The 16,222-nt window shown below is 47.4% G+C and overlaps 1 protein-coding gene across 1 annotated transcript in view; it reads right to left on the bottom strand.

Moving 5' to 3' along the window:
* Window positions 1–16,222, bottom strand: part of mapkbp1 (mitogen-activated protein kinase binding protein 1) — a 339,461-nt gene that overhangs the window by 5,932 nt on the left and 317,307 nt on the right. The window contains 3 exon segments of the mRNA XM_038783933.1: window positions 4,330–4,415; window positions 6,761–7,738; window positions 13,748–14,012. Of these exon segments, the coding sequence (XP_038639861.1) occupies window positions 4,330–4,415; window positions 6,761–7,738; window positions 13,748–14,012 (1,329 nt within the window).

The raw sequence follows: 16,222 nt of genomic DNA on the forward strand, positions 1-16,222 counted from the left end.
TCCCCTCGTGCTAGCCACCTCCATCCGCGGGAGAAGGCTCTCACTGTCCACCCGATCTAACCCTCTGATCATTTTGTATGCCTCTATTAAGTCACCTCTTAACCTTCTTCTCTCTAACGAAAACAACCTCAAGTCCATCAGCCTTTCCTCATAAGATTTTCCCTCCATACCAGGCGACATCCTGGTAAATCTCCTCTGCACCCGTTCCAAAGCTTCCACGTCCTTCCTATAATGAGGCGACCAGAACCGTACGCAATACTCCAAATGCGGCCGTACCAGAGTTTTGTACAGCTGCAACATGACCTCATGGCTCCGGAACTCAATCCCTCTACCAATAAAGGCCAACACACCATAGGCCTTCTTCACAACCCTATCAACCTGGGTGGCAACTTTCAGGGATCTATGTACATGGACACTGAGATCCCTCTGCTCATCCACACTACCAAGAATTTTACCATTAGCAAATAGTCCGCCATTCCTGTTATTCTTTCCAAAGTGAATCACCTCACACTTCTCTACATTAAACTCCATTTGCCACCTCTCAGCCCAGCTCTGCAGCTTATCTATGTCCCTCTGTAACCTGCAACATCCTTCCACACTGTCTACAACTCCACCGACTTTAGTGTCGTCTGCAAATTTACTCACCCAACCTTCTGTGCCCTCCTCTAGGCCATTTATAAAAATGACAAACAGCAACGGCCCCAGAACAGATCCTTGTGGTACGCCACTCGTAACTGAACTCCATTCTGAACATTTGCCATCAACCACCAACCTCTGTCTTCTTTCAACTAGCCAATTTCTGATCCACATCTCTAAATCACCCTCAATCCCCAGCCTCCGTATTTTCTGCAATAGCCGACCGTGGGGAACCTTATCAAACGCTTTACGGAAATCCATATACACCACATCAACTGCTCTACCCTCATCTACCTGTTCAGTCACCTTCTCAAAGAACTCGATAAGGTTTGTGAGGCATGACCTACCCTTCACAAACCATGCTGGACTATCCCTAATCATATTATTCCTATCTAGATGATTATAAATCGTATCTCTTATAATCCTCTCCAAGACTTTACCCACAACAGACGTGAGGCTCACCGGCCTATAGTTACCGGGGTTATCTCTACTCCCCTTCTTGAACAAAGGGACCACATTTGCTATCCGCCAGTCCTCTGGCACTATTCCTGTAGCCAATGATGACATAAAAATCAAAGCCAAAGGCTCAGCAATCTCTTCCCTGACTTCCCAGAGAATCCTAGGATAAATCCCATCAGGCCCCGGGGATTTATCTATTTTCACCTTGTCCAGAATTGCCAACACTTCTTCCCCACGCACCTCAATGCCATCTATTCTAATAGCCTGGGTCTCAGCATTCTCCTCCACAACATTATCTTTTTCCTGAGTGAGTACTGACGAAAAGTATTCATTTAGTATCTCGCTTATCTCCTCAGCCTCCACACACAACTTCCCACCACTGTCCTTGACTGGCCCTACTCTTACCCTAGTCATTCTTTTATTCCTGACATACCTATAGAAAGCTTTTGGGTTTTCCTTGATCCTACCTGCCAAAGACTTCTCATGTCCCCTCCTTGCTCGTCTTAGCTCTCTCTTTAGATTCTTCCTCGCTTCCTTGTAACTTTCAAGCGCCTCAACTGAAACTTCACGCCTCATCTTCACATAGGCCTCCTTCTTCCTCTTAACAAGAGATTCCACTTCTTTGGTAAACCACGGTTCCCTCGCTCTACCCATTCCTCCCTGCCTGACTGGTACGTACTTATCAAGAACACGCAATAGCTGTTCCTTGAACAAGCTCCACATATCCAGTGTGCCCAACCCTTGCAGCCTACTTCTCCAACCTACACATCCTAAGTCATGTCTAATGGCATCATAATTGCCCTTCCCCCAGCTATAACTCTTGCCCTGCGGGGTATACTTATCCCTTTCCATCACTAACGTAAAGGTCACCGAATTGTGGTCACTGTCTCCAAAGTGCTCACCTACCTCCAGATCTAACACCTGGCCTGGTTCATTACCCAAAACCAAATCCAATGTGGCCTCGCCTCTTGTTGGCCTGTCAACATATTGTGTCAGGAAACCCTCCTGCACACATTGTACAAAGAACGACCCATCTAATGTACTCGAACTATATCTTTTCCAGTCAATATTTGGAAAGTTAAAGTCTCCCATAACAACTACCCTGTTACTTTCGCTCTTTTCCAGAATCATCTTCGCCATCCTTTCCTCTACATCCCTAGAACTATTAGGTGGCCTATAGAAAACTCCCAACAGGGTGACCTCTCCTTTCCTGTTTCTAACCTCAGCCCATACTACCTCGGAAGAAGAGTCCCCATCTAGCATCCTTTCCGCCACCGTAATACTGTCCTTGACTAGCAGCGCCACACCTCCCCCTCTTTTGCCCCCTTCTCTGAGCTTACTAAAACACCTAAACCCCGGAACCTGCAACAACCATTCCTGTCCCGCTCTATCCATGTCTCTGAAATGGCCACAACATCGAAGTCCCAGGTACCAACCCATGCTGCCAGTTCCCTTACCTTATTACTTCTTTATTCTTGTACTCCAATCTCCTTGCAATAAAGACCAACACACCATTTGCCTTCCTAATTGTTTGCTGTACCTTCATGTAAACTGTATGTGTTCCATGTATAAGCACATCCAAGACACTCTGAAAATCTACATTTACAAGTTTCATGTCTTTTCTATTCTTATGACCAAAGTGAATAACTTCTTGATTCCCCAGATTATACTTCATCTGCTAACTTGTTGCCCATTCACTTTTTGCAGCCTCTCTGTCCCAGTCTATTTCTTTTTGCAGCCTCTCTGTGTCCTCCTCACAGTTTACATTCCCACTTAACTTTGTATCATCAGAAAACGTAGATACATTACACTCGCTCTCTTCGTCAAAGTCATTAATATTGATTGTAACAACCTCCAGATTTGATTCTTGTGGCACTCCACTAGTTCCAACCTGCCAACTTAAAAAAGCCCTATTTATCCAAACTCTTTGCTCCCTGCCCCCCATTAACCAATGCTTTATTCGTGCTAATATATTGTCCCCCAATTTCATGACTCTTTATATCTTGGTTGTTAACCATTTGTGTGGCACCTTATCAAATGCCTTTTGGAAATCCAGTATACATCTACTGTTTCCCCTTTATCTATCCTCCTACTTACATCCTCAAAAACTCTAAATTTGTCTAACACAATTTCCCTTTCATAAATCTTTTTCATTTGGTCTGATCATACTGTAATTTTCAAAGGGCAATACTAAGCCTATTGAAAGTTTCAGCACTTTCCTGATGATCGATTGGGCTAACTAGCCTGCAGTTCCCTTTTTCTCTCTCCCTCCTTTCTCGAATAGCAGTGTTACGTTTACTTGCATTCAATCCTCTGGGATCACTCGGAATTGAAGGACTTTTAGAAATAAACAAGTAGCTATGTCTTGAGAACAACTAGAATGTAGGCCATTAGGCCTGGGCATTTGCTGGAATTTCCGGACCTTTAAGTTATTCCAGTAATCTTTTCTGCCAATATTAATTACTTTTTTCTTGCTTTTATGAGGCCAGAGGTCATCCTCTATGGACGGACATAAAATATTGTTCAATGTCTCCTGTCCCTTGCCTCAAAGGAACCAATGCTTATTTTAGCTACTCTCTTCCTTTTTATGTACTTGTAAAATAATTTTCATAGAATCACTACAGTGTAGAATGAGGCCACTCGACCCATGGAGTCTGCACCGACCTCTGAAAGAGCACCCCACTAGCCCCGCGCCCTGGCCCCATCCCGCAACACCACCTAACCTGCACATCTTTGAACACCAAGGAGCAATTTTAGTATAGCCAACCCACCTAACCAGCACTTTCTTTATACCGTCAGAAGCAAAGGGAGAACCCAGAGGAATCCCACGCAGACACAGGGGGAACATGCAAACTCCACACAGTCTCCCAAGGCCGGAATCGAACCCGGATCCCTGGCGCTGTGAGGCAGTACTGCTAACCATTGTGCTACCCTCTTACAATCTGTTTTTATATTCCCGGCTAGTTTTCTCTCATTTATCCCCCCCGCCCCCCCCCCCCCCCATTTTTCAACTTTTTGGTGGCCCTTTGCTGATTTCTAAAGCAATCCCACAGCTCAGATTCTCTATTATTTTTCACAACATTATCAGCCTCATCTTTAAAATCAACTATCCTGAACATCCTTCGTAAACCATAGATGAAACTTTCTTGTTAAGTTTTCATTTCTCAATGGCTTTATTGTGCCAATGATCCCCGTGGATCTACTTTACACACATCTGACAATGCCAACACTCACCATTCGGTAAAGGCTCAGGGCTCTCTCTAAACAGCTCTGCAGCTCACTTGCCAGGAGTTTACAACTCTGAACACTGACAGTAGGACCTGTCAAGAAAAGAAAATAGAAAGGTAATTACTGTTACACCCAATTTATGTGGACAATTCAAGCTCTCGAAATTACTCTTTGTCATCCCTTAATCTCCTATTTCCCAACTATTTTCTTACCAAAATCACAAGGTTCGGGGCATTTCATTTTGTGCTCATCTCTTGCGTGGAGTTCAGAGTGTAAGATCCAATAGATATAATCTAGCCAGTGTTCGGAGTGAGATGTTAACATTGTGGTAATGGCTTTAATTTGAAAAGTCTTAATTGGAAGTCCCACAGCTTCACATCTGGTGTGACTGACACACTATTATGGTGCAGCCCATTGCCACAAGGAGAGAATGAGGTTTTAGCCTCAAAAGTTCTTCGAGCAAAATCGTTACTGCGCTTCAACAAAGGCCTGATTTTTAGGATGTCAGAAAGCCCCTACATGTTTGCAAAAATGGCCAATCAGCCTGGAAATCGGAAGTCCCACCTCCAAACATGGCACCTGCTATTTTCATGGAGTGGGGGGAAAGAGGCGGGAATTGGATTGGGTCATCTTTTGCTCGGGCTGCTGTCTGCAGAAATCATCAAGTGCCTCCACTCACCTGTGATTCTGGTGTGAGTGATGTCTGAAACCTGATGTGTGCAGATTAGACCTGGTTAGGAGTAGGTCTGGACTTTGTGGATTAGTTTGGACAGCCAGGCTACACTTTAAGGAACCCCTTTGGATATGGTCCCAGGACAACTTTGGGGAAGATCAGGTGCCCTTTGGGATTGATGCAAGTGAGCATGAATGTGCTTAAATGGTGCATTACCCATTGGAACTGGGAAATTCATTGGAACTGTATAAAACAACTGTCAAAAGTGTTGAGGAACTGTCAAAGGGAGTTGTCAAGACATTTAAAATTCCTGCCCTTTAATCCTTTGTAAAAACTGGAGTGTTAAAAAAATGAGTGTTTGCTATGTCACTCTGTCTGCCCACATGAACCTTTGGGTTATCATTACTGGATTAGTGCTACATGATGATTTCACAACTGCCCATCTGCCCATTATCACAGTAGGGCGTCTTCCATTTTACAGTTTGATTGACAGCTCCAAGTGGTTACGGGCACTTTGAAGTGGGATGACGTATTACACTGCTTGTTTTTATAAGGGGTTATGCAATTGAATCAAACATTTGTTGTTATAAGGTGTAATGTAGTTGAAAGCATATAAATGCAATAAATGGGTTTTTATTAATGAGCTTTAAAAAAAACAAAGTTTTCAATACTCATTTGGAACTTTACTTTATTTAATCTCAGCATAGGTCCTGAGGCCTGCCCATGGTGGATACTGGCTGAGTTGGCATGGTAAGTTTGAGGGAAAAGTTTGGTGGGGTATGGGTTTGCATTAGTTGGCACTAAGTTCACATAGGGGCTTTAAGAGACCATGGGGGATGGGCAGAGTGGTATAGGTTGCCATGGAAGCTATTGGTGCCATGGGGGTTAGGTGGGAGCATGGGGTGGCATGGATGGGTCATGGGACATGGGGGGGGGGGGAAGCGGTGTTGGTGAGGGATGTTTAACGTAAATCTATCTTTTTAAAACTTTGACGCAGAGCCAGTGCATCAAGCTAGGCCTTCCACCCAGCCCACGTCTGCAGTCAGAATCATCAGCACTTATTCCAGGTCACCCAGCTAGACTCCCAGGGACCCCATCACCCCGGAAGTAAAAGGTGACCTTTTGGGCCACTTTCCCTCGGATTGGGTTTGCAGAGCTAGGAAATGTCTTGACTTTTTGCCCACGATCAGGGAGCTGGGGGCCCATTGCCAAGGCCCGCCCAGCGCTCCTCCGCTCACCGACTGGCCGAGTTCCCGACGGCGTGGTTCTAACCATCTATCGCCGGTTGGGATGCTCATGTGGTGGCTGTGGACTCAGGGGGGAATCGGACATATCGGCGCAGTTGGATCTTCGGGCGCATGGCCAATCGGGTGGCGGGGGGGGTGTCTACATTTTTAACCTGCCTCCGTAGTCCAAGTCCGCCATCGCGCTCGGCGTGGCCGCTGGACGCCGCCGCTGTGCACAGCAGCAGAAGCTGCGTGAACTACTCTGGGTCCCTGCTAGCCCCCTGCAGGTCAGTGAATCGACTCCTCGTTTTCACAGGAATCTTCAGAGTGAAACACCAGCGTTTTTACGCCGGCCTGGGGACATAATCCCATTTTGGGAGAATCCAGCCCAGGATGTCTCAATTTACATGACGATAAAAAATAATGGTAACAGAAAGGAGCTGAAGTAGTACCAGTAGGAGGAGTGTGCTGCAACGGGCCGAATTATGAAGCAATCATCCAGTACATAGATCATTCCAGGTTCGGCCTCAATTCTTACCTGTTTTTTTTGTTAAATTCTTCTGGGGTCCAGAAAGAGGGAGTGTTGCTGGTGTTGAAAAAGTTACCGTGTGATCTCTTGCTGCTGGGGTGTTGGGTAAAGAGTCCGGGCCTTCGTTCACAAGCCTGTCACATCTGGAATCAGTGTCAGCAGGCAGACAAGCCGGAGACACTTGCTGACCAGGAGGGTTAAGCAATTTCCCTATTTGTGACTCATGGTGGCATTGCACGTGTGGCTGGCGTTCCGATTGAGCAGTAGCCTCCTGTCCGGGTGTGGAAGTACAACCGCCCTTTTTCTCTTGGATGTTTCTCTGAGTGACATAGCCATCGTCCAAAGTTGGCCTCCATTTTGTTCCTCCTGCTGCAGAAACAGGCGGCTTGAAGGACTCGCTGTCATAGAAAGACTTCAACTTGATTGGCGGTGAGAATGAAGTCAAAGAAGGCCGGTCGGGCAGTGGTTTAGGTAGATCCAGGAATAGGTTAGCCCGAGTGTCAAGAGTTAATTTAGCCTGAGAGCTATTTGTACGAGACATTGTGGAGCCTGCTGATGGTTGTAACAATGGCTTGGAGCTTGTGGTCTCCTTCAGATTCTGTTTAATCAACTCCTGTTTGTGCGAGATTTCATTCACAATGTCCATGATAACCAGAGGTGACAATTCCAAAGGTGGCCCACCCACAATCTTCTCGACGGGTGTCAAACCCTCATCATTCTCGCTGAAATTCAGGTCGTCTCCCATTGAAACACTGCGTGACATTTTGGCCATGGAGCTGGTCGTTGGGTTCATGTAGGATTTTTGTCTGCCGCTCTTTCCCTGAGTGTTATCTTTTGCCAGTGATGGTGATGGGGCATCCACTTTACTGGGGATGAAGGGCAAAGTCCGTCGCTGGTTGGCCCTGGTATCTTTCTCAGCTACAGTCACTGAGTGAGGCTGCAGCTTTGCAGATGTGTTTATTGTAGATGTCATGTCTGTTGGATAAACTAAATAGGACAAACACATTGAAAATCATCAACCCAAAAATCAAAATAACTAACAGATTTACAAAGGATTAATTTTAAACTATTCTCATTACCAGATTATGCTCATCACTGTTGGGGCCTCGTCTTAGCTCATGCCATGTCACAGGTGAACTACTGTTTCTTTATCACTTGAAAAGTGATGTCAGCACAATTCTCTCAAAAATGAGAGATCCTTATCAATATGAGTCCCCATCAGTCCGCTTGTTCCACAAGGACAAGTACCTGAATATTGAGAGATCCTCACCAATACGGAACCCTCACTATTGGGAGACCCTGATTAATATGGGATCCTCAATATAGAGAGATCTTCATCAGTACAGAAGCCTCAATATAGAGAGATCTTCATCAGTCCAGAACCCTCAATATAGAGAGATCTTCATCAGTACAGAAGCCTCAATATAGAGAGATCTTCATCAGTACAGAACCCTCAATATAGAGAGATCTTCATCAGTACAGAACCCTCAATATAGAGAGATCTTCATCAGTACAGAACCCTCAATATAGAGAGATCTTCATCAGTACAGAACCCTCAATATAGAGAGATCTTCATCAGTACAGAACCCTCAATATAGAGAGATCTTCATCAGTACAGAACCCTCAATATAGAGAGATCTTCATCAGTACAGAACCCTCAATATAGAGAGATCTTCACCAGTACAGAACCCTCAATATAGAGAGATCTTCACCAGTACAAGACCCTGAATATCGAGAGATCCCCATCAATATGGGATCCTCAATATAGAGAGATCCTCGTCTGTACAGAACCCTCAATATAGGGAGATCCTCATCTGTACAGTACCCTCAATATAGAGAGATCCTCATCAGTATAGATCTTCAATATGGAGAGATTCTCACCAGTACAGAACCCTCAATATTGAGAGATCCCCATCAGTATGGGATCCTCAATATGGATAGATCCTCACCAGTACAGGACCCTGACTATAGAGAGATCCTCATCAGTACAGAACCCTCAATATTGAGAGATCCCCATCAGTATGGGATCCTCAATATGGATAGATCCTCACCAGTACAGGACCCTGACTATAGAGAGATCCTCATCAGTACAGAACCCTCAATATTGAGAGATCCCCATCAGTATGGGATCCTCAATATGGATAGATCCTCACCAGTACAGGACCCTGACTATAGAGAGATCCTCATCAGTACAGGACCCTGAATATCGAGATATCCTCATCAGCGTGGATCTTCAATATGGAGAGATCCTCATTAGTACAGAACCCTCAGTATTGAGAGATCTTCATCAGTATGGGACCCTGAATATCGAGAGATCCTCGTCGGTACGGAACCCTGAATATCGAGAGAGCCTCATATTACAATCCTAGACCAGACCCCAACAGTGGCTAGAATACTGGACAGAAACCCCAATATTTTATTCTAATTTTGTAATTCTGTGAGGAAAGGATACCTCGTTCCAGGAGTGATTTCACGCAAAATAAGGATATGGCATATTAAAACAAACTTTATTATGAACACGTTTTAAAACATATTCATCATCAAACAAGAAAAAAGTGTACATTACCCCTTAAACAATGCTAATCAACACAGTGAATACAGTGTCACAATAACCCCAAACAGCTATCTTTATTCCCACTCAAACAACAAAACCATCTCAGCTCTCATTCCACTGTTAAATACAGTTAGCTCCCAGGAATACCTGCTGTACAGAGATGACTGGATACTCGACTTTGAGAGAGATCTTCTGACACTGCTTTAAAGAAAAGACCTGAATCCTGTCAGCGCCATGCAGAAACTCTGGCTGTATTTCTTCATTAGTGGCTTCACCTGGCCGACTAATCTGTCTACAGACATATCTTTTAACTGAACTGCAGTGGGAACAAATACCTGACTTCTGCTTACATCTCCATCTAAAACACAACTAGTCTGTTTATCTGCAAAATTCCTGATTCCTTAGCACCTCCCCCCCCACTTTAATTGCATAATTTTACCAAGCAGAAATCTAATTAGCTCCAAAGGGACCCTCCCTTAATCCAAACAAAAAGCCCATGCTTTTACGATGGCCTGATTGCACTTCTCTCCCAAAACCTTTCAAACCAGGATTCTTTAAAAACACTCCTGCAGCAGTCATATACACACTAACCCAGGCTTTTAACACTGACTGCACAAAATACCTAAATATATTGTACGTTCATCACACCTCCCTCCTTAAAAGAAAATGCACCCGCAATTAAAAAGATCGAGAGATCCTCATCAGTACGGGATCCTGTGTAGCTTTTATTTAAATATTTTATAAAGGTGTTTAGATATATACATTAAACACAACCAAAACCAAAAAGAGAAAAAGCAGGAAATCTTATAACATGTAAATAACAGCCCCCCCCCCCCCCCCCCCCCCCCCAACGTCCCTACACCCCCACCCCCCAATCCGTCTCCTGGCTATTAGGGAGGCAAAGGCCAAAACGTCAGTCTCTCTCGCCCCCTGGACTCCCGGGTCTTCCGACGCTCCGAATATCGCCACTTCTGGACTCGGGGCCACCTTCACCTTCAGCACCTCGGACATTACGTCTGCAAACTTCTGCCAGAACCCTTCAGCTTTGGACAACTCCAAAACATGTGGACATGGTTCGCAGGCCCCCTGCACTCCCCGCGCACCGCACACAACCGTGCCCAAACCCCTCAAAGAACCTGCTCATTCTGGCCACCGTCATATGTGCCCTATGGACTACTTTGAATTGAGTAAGGCTGAGCCTAGTACATGAGGAGAATGTATTGACTCTCCTCAGAGCCTCCTCCCACACCCCAGCTCCGCCTCTCACTTCCGTTTAACTTCTCCTATCGGGGCTCCCTCCCAATCCATTAACTCCTTGTAGATCTCTGACCTTCGCCAGCCCCTGTTTTGACACATCTTGTCCTGCAGCCCCCCCGGGGAGGGGGGGGGGGGGGGGGGGGGGGAAAGAGGGCGCAGGTCAGGAAAGGACAGAGTCGGCTTCCTGACATAGTCCCGCGCTTATAGTACCGGAACCTATTCCCGCTGGGCAGCAAATGCTTCTCTTCCAATTCTTCTAGACTCGAGAAGCTGCCCCACCCCCACACAACAAGTCCCAAACCGTCGGATCCCCGGCCACCGCCACCCCTGAACGAGATTCTCTGATCCTGAGGCTAAGTGTTGACGCCGTCACGTTTTACGATGGCGTCAACAGGCCCCTAGGAGCAGCGGTCCTGCGCCGCACAGGGGGCCAGCATGGGACTGGAGCGATTCACGTAACTCCAGCTGCCGATACCGGTTTCAGGATGGACGCCGCAGGTTCGCGCATGCGCGCTGTGGCCGGCGCGAACACGCGCATACACACTAGCTTCCTTCTCCGTGCCGGCCCCGACGAAACATAGCGGAGAGCTACAGGGGCGGAGGAACATAGGCCCCCACCAGGAGAAGCCCCCCCACCGATTGGTAGGCCTCGATCGCGGGCCAGGCCATGGTGGAAGCCACCCCCTCCGGGTTCGGTTCCCCCCCTCCCCCCTACCAGGCTGCCCCCCTCCTGCAGGATGGACGCCGATCCCGCCGGATAGGACAACACGTGAACGGCGACGGCAGGACTCGGCCTATCTCGGCGGCCACTCGGCTCATCACGCGTGGAGAATTGCTGGGGGCCCGCTACTGGCGGCGTGCCCAATTCCGCCAATTCTCCAGTCACTGGAGAATCGTCGGAGTGGTTTCGCATGAATCGCCCCCCCCCCCCCCCCCCCCCCCCCCCCCCCCCAACACACCCAGCGATTCTCCGACCCGGGAGCAAATCTGTGGTTCCCACAAATTGGTTTCTAGACCGAGGCACCCTCCAACCTCAGATGCTGCCGCCGCTGTCCCACACTCTCAGGGTCGCCACCACTACCGGGCTCGTGAAGTAGTTGGCCAGCAGAGACGCCATCAACAGTGCCCTAAGGTTGTGCCCTTACAAGAGGGCAGCACGGTAGCATTGTGGATAGCACAATTGCTTCACAGCTCCAGGGTCCCAAGTTCGATTTCGACTTGGGTCACTGTCTGTGTGGAGTCTGCACATCCTCCCCGTGACTGCGTGGGTTTCCTCCGGGTACTCCGGTTTCCTCCCACAGTCCAAAGATGTGCAGGTTGGGTGGATTGGCCATGAAAAATTGTCCAAAATTCTATGATTAACCTAGGACAAAAGTTCGGCGCAACATCGTGGGCCGAAGGGCCTGTTCTGTGCTGTATTTCTCTATAGAAGAGACTGCCTCCATCAGCTCCCATGCTGACCCCTCCCCCACTACCCACTTCCCAACAATGCATAAATTCACTGCCCAGTAGTAGTTCATGATATTTGGCAAAGCCAGCCCGCCCCTCCCCCCGCGCCCCCTCTCCAGCAGCACCTTCTTTACCCGTGGAGATTACCCTGCCCATACAGCCTCAAGATCAAATTTTCCTAAAAAAGACCTTTGGAGTAAAGATCAGAAGATTCTAAAAACAAATAAGAACCTCGGGAATACCGTCATCTTTATAGTCTGCACCCGCCCCGTCAGCGGGAGCACGTCCCATTTCTTAAAGTCCTCCTTCATTTGCTCAACCAACTGCGCCAAGTTCAATTTGTGTAGTTGTTCCTATCCCCGCGCCACCTGGATGTCCAAGTACCTGAAGTCCGTCCCCACCACTCTAAATGGCAGCTCGTCCAACCCACTCTCCTGCCCCCTTGCCTGGATCAGAAAACCCTCACTCTTCCCCATGTTTAACTCATATCCGGAAAATCGGCCAAATTCCTCTAAAATGTTAATCATCCCTCCCAATATCTCCAGTGGGTCTGATATATAAAGCAGCAGATCGTCCGCATAGAGTAAGCCCCTGTGCTCCCCCCCACCCTGCATCATCCCTTCATAACTCTTTTTAAAAAAGAATTTAGTGTACCCGATTCATTTTTTCCAATTAAGGGGCAATTTAGCGTGGCTAATCCACCTACCTTACACATCTTTGGGTTGTGGGGTGAAACCCACGCAAACACGGGGAGAATGTGCAAACTCCCCATGGATAGTGACCCAGAGCCGGGATCGAACCTGGGACCTCGGCGCCATGAGGCAGCAGGGCTAACCCACTGTGCCACCGTGCCGCCCCCTCCCTTCATAACTCTTGACACTCTAAGCGCCATTGCCATTGACTATCGTCAAGGCAAAAAGCAACGGGTAGAGTGGGTATCCCTGCTTTGTCCCACAGTGCGACCTAAAATACCCCAAACTCACCTGACTCATCTTTACACTTGCTACTGCGTCCTATACAACAACCGGACCCACTCCACTAACTCCTGCCCGAATCCGAACCACCCTAGTACTTCCCACAGGTATTCCTATTCTATCCGATGAAAGGCTTTCTCCGCATCCATAGCGACCGCCACCTCCACATTTTTGTCCCTTTGAAGGCATCATTATCACATTCAATAAGCGCCTAATGTTCGTCGACAGATGCCTCCCCTTTACAAACCCTGTCTGGTCTTCCCCTATAACCCCCGGCACACAATCTTCAATCCGCAAGGCCAAGATCTTTTCCAACAACTTGGCACCCACATTTAGCAGCGCTATCGGGTGGTAGGGCCCAAACTGCTCAGGGTCCTATCCTTCTTCAAAATTAAGGATATGGAAGTCTACGATAATGTAAGGGGAACCTCCCCCTTCTCCCTCGCCTCATTGTATACCTTTACCAGCAGGAGCCCCAATCCCCCGAAAACCTTTTATAAAATTCTACCGAGAAGCCATCCGGGCCCAGGCTTTCCCTGCCTGCATTGCCCCCATACCCTTCATCACCTCCACTGGCCCAATGGGGGCTTCCAGCCATTCAATGGGGGGGGGGGGGGGGGGGGGGGGGTTCAAACCAATAAAAAACCCAAAGCACTTGGACGTCCTACGGTCATCCTAGGCCCCCACATAAATGCAAGTGCTTTCTTTTCCACCCACTTTTCCTTGGCTGTAAATATATCTGACTGTCTCCTTCCTCCTTACCTTCGTGGATCAGGTCATGAACAGATTGGGACTTTCTCATGGTTGGACCTGGTGACACAGCGGGACTAGGATGTGTCGAAGCTGACTGCCCCTTTGTCGATCCGATGAACACTCTCCGTGTTTCTAGAGCTGGGTTCCGTTTCCTCTGGGCATACATGGCTCTGACAGATACTGACTTATCCAGAACAGCACTGGGTTCCATTCTAAATACGGTTTTCACTGGTGTTCTGCCTGAGGCAGAATTTAACACTGTTTCCAATGTGAGCTGCAGAAAAAAACAAGATGAGAAAAAGTTAATCCATCAGTAATTTAACTAATCCATGGGCACGTTACTTGGACCTGCTGTTATTTAGAAGCCACAGTTTTACACGTGGCTCTAATCCCATTATTTGAATCTACCTTAAGATCATTGTCAGGAGAGTAGGAGAGTCTCAACAGCAATCTCTCATAGGGAAGTCTCGACATCAAACTCTCATAGGAAAGACCTAAGAGTAATGTGTTGCTCTGAATTAATATTTCCAAATGAGTGATATGGATACGTGGCTCACAGCCAACATCTCCACTGGATCGACACTGCCAGCACGCCCATCAAATTGTTTCACTGACAACATCGTCACTGGATTGACACTGCCAGCACGCCCATTAAAAAATGTTTCACACCCAACATCTCCACTGGATCGACACTGCCAGCCCACCCATCAAATTGTTTCACACCCAACATCTCCACTGGATCGACACTGCCAGCCCGCCCATCAAATTGTTTCACTGACAACATCTCCACTGGATCAACACTGCCAGCCCGCCCATCAAAATGTTTCACACCCAATATCTCCACTGGATCAACACTGTCAGCCCGCCCATGAAAATGTTTCACACCCAACATCTCCACTGGATCAACATTGTCAGCCCGCCCATGAAAATGTTTCACACCCAACATCTCCACTGGATCAACATTGTCAGCCCGCCCATCAAAATGTTTCACACCCAACATCTCCACTGGATCAACACTGTTAGCACGCCCATCAAATTGTTTCACTGACAACATCTCCACTGGATCAACACTGTTAGCACGCCCATCAAATTGTTTCACTGACAACATCTCCACTGGATCGACACTGCCAGCCCACCCATCAAATTATTTAACTGACAGCATCTCCACTGGATCAACACTGTCAGCCCGCCCATCAAATTGTTTCACACCCAACATCTCCACTGGATTGGCCCTACCAGCACACCCATCAAATTGTTTCACTGACAATATCTCCACTGGATTGACTCACCAACACCCTCATCTCCTGAGCAGCCCTGTGGATAGTCTATAACTCACTGCTGGAAACTCACTGCATCAGTGCAGACTCGTTGGGTTGAAGGGCCTCTATGCACTGTATTATTCTGTCAGTCTGTGGAAAGGTTGGATTGCCACTGTTGTCATCTCGTTCTATAAACACTGATCTGGCAATGCAGAATCTTTAATACTCTGAGGTGACAAGTGTATTCTCCGGAGATCCAATCCTCCACATCTAAGATTAATAGGCAGGTCAAACTTAGCAGGGAGCAAAGAATTCTCCCAACCCTCTCGCAGCAGGTTTGGCGAGAGCCAAAAAAAAACGAAACCCACCGATATAAAATGAGGTTCAAATTCTCCTAATGGCGAGTTGCACAGAAGGAGGCCAATTGGCCTTGTGCTGGTGCTTTGAATGCTCAATCAATCAATCCCATACCCCTGCTCTTCCCTCATAGCTCTGCAAAATTCTCCCCTTCAAAAATAAATCCCAATTTTGTTTTGAAAGGTATTGGGCCATAACTTCCGATGGCATGGCAATTGAGTTGGATTGTCACGCCACTCAAAAGTATTTACCTGGAAAGCCAGGCGATCCCACCTCGTCTGACCTTCCAATTTAGGCCGGGTGAGATTTGTGTTGAGCAGCTCGCTCCCGGGGCCTACAGTTGCAGGCAGCTCAATCGCAGGTCAGTAAGCCACGCCCTCTCTCTTATGGCACTAACTGCCCGAAACCAGATATGTTTAAAGGGGTTGGGTCTGGCCTGGTCTGTGCGGAGTTCCCCAGCACACCTGTTGGGTAGCCCCAGTTCAGCTACCCTGAAACTCGGAGGTCGCAGCCCACCATTGAATCAGCGACCACCACACTTCCAGGAAGTGCATTCCAGATCAAAACGCGCTGCACTAAATTTACTTTTTCCTCAGGTCACCTGTTTCTTTTGCTAATCACTGTAAATCTGTACCCTCTGGTAACTGCTCTCTCTACCACCAGAAACAGTTCTCCCTTAATTAATCAATCAAAGCCCTTTTGAACACCTCTATCAAATCTCCTCTTAACTCTCTCAACTTCAAGGAGAACAATCCCAGCATGTCCAGTCTCTCCACATAACTGAAGATCCTCAACCTTGGTACCACTCTAATAAATTTCCTCCGCACCCTCACCAAGGCCTTAACTGCACAGTAACCGTGGAGACCAA

This window comes from Scyliorhinus canicula, chromosome 2, assembly GCF_902713615.1.
Source record: "Scyliorhinus canicula chromosome 2, sScyCan1.1, whole genome shotgun sequence".
Lineage (NCBI taxonomy): Eukaryota > Metazoa > Chordata > Chondrichthyes > Carcharhiniformes > Scyliorhinidae > Scyliorhinus > Scyliorhinus canicula.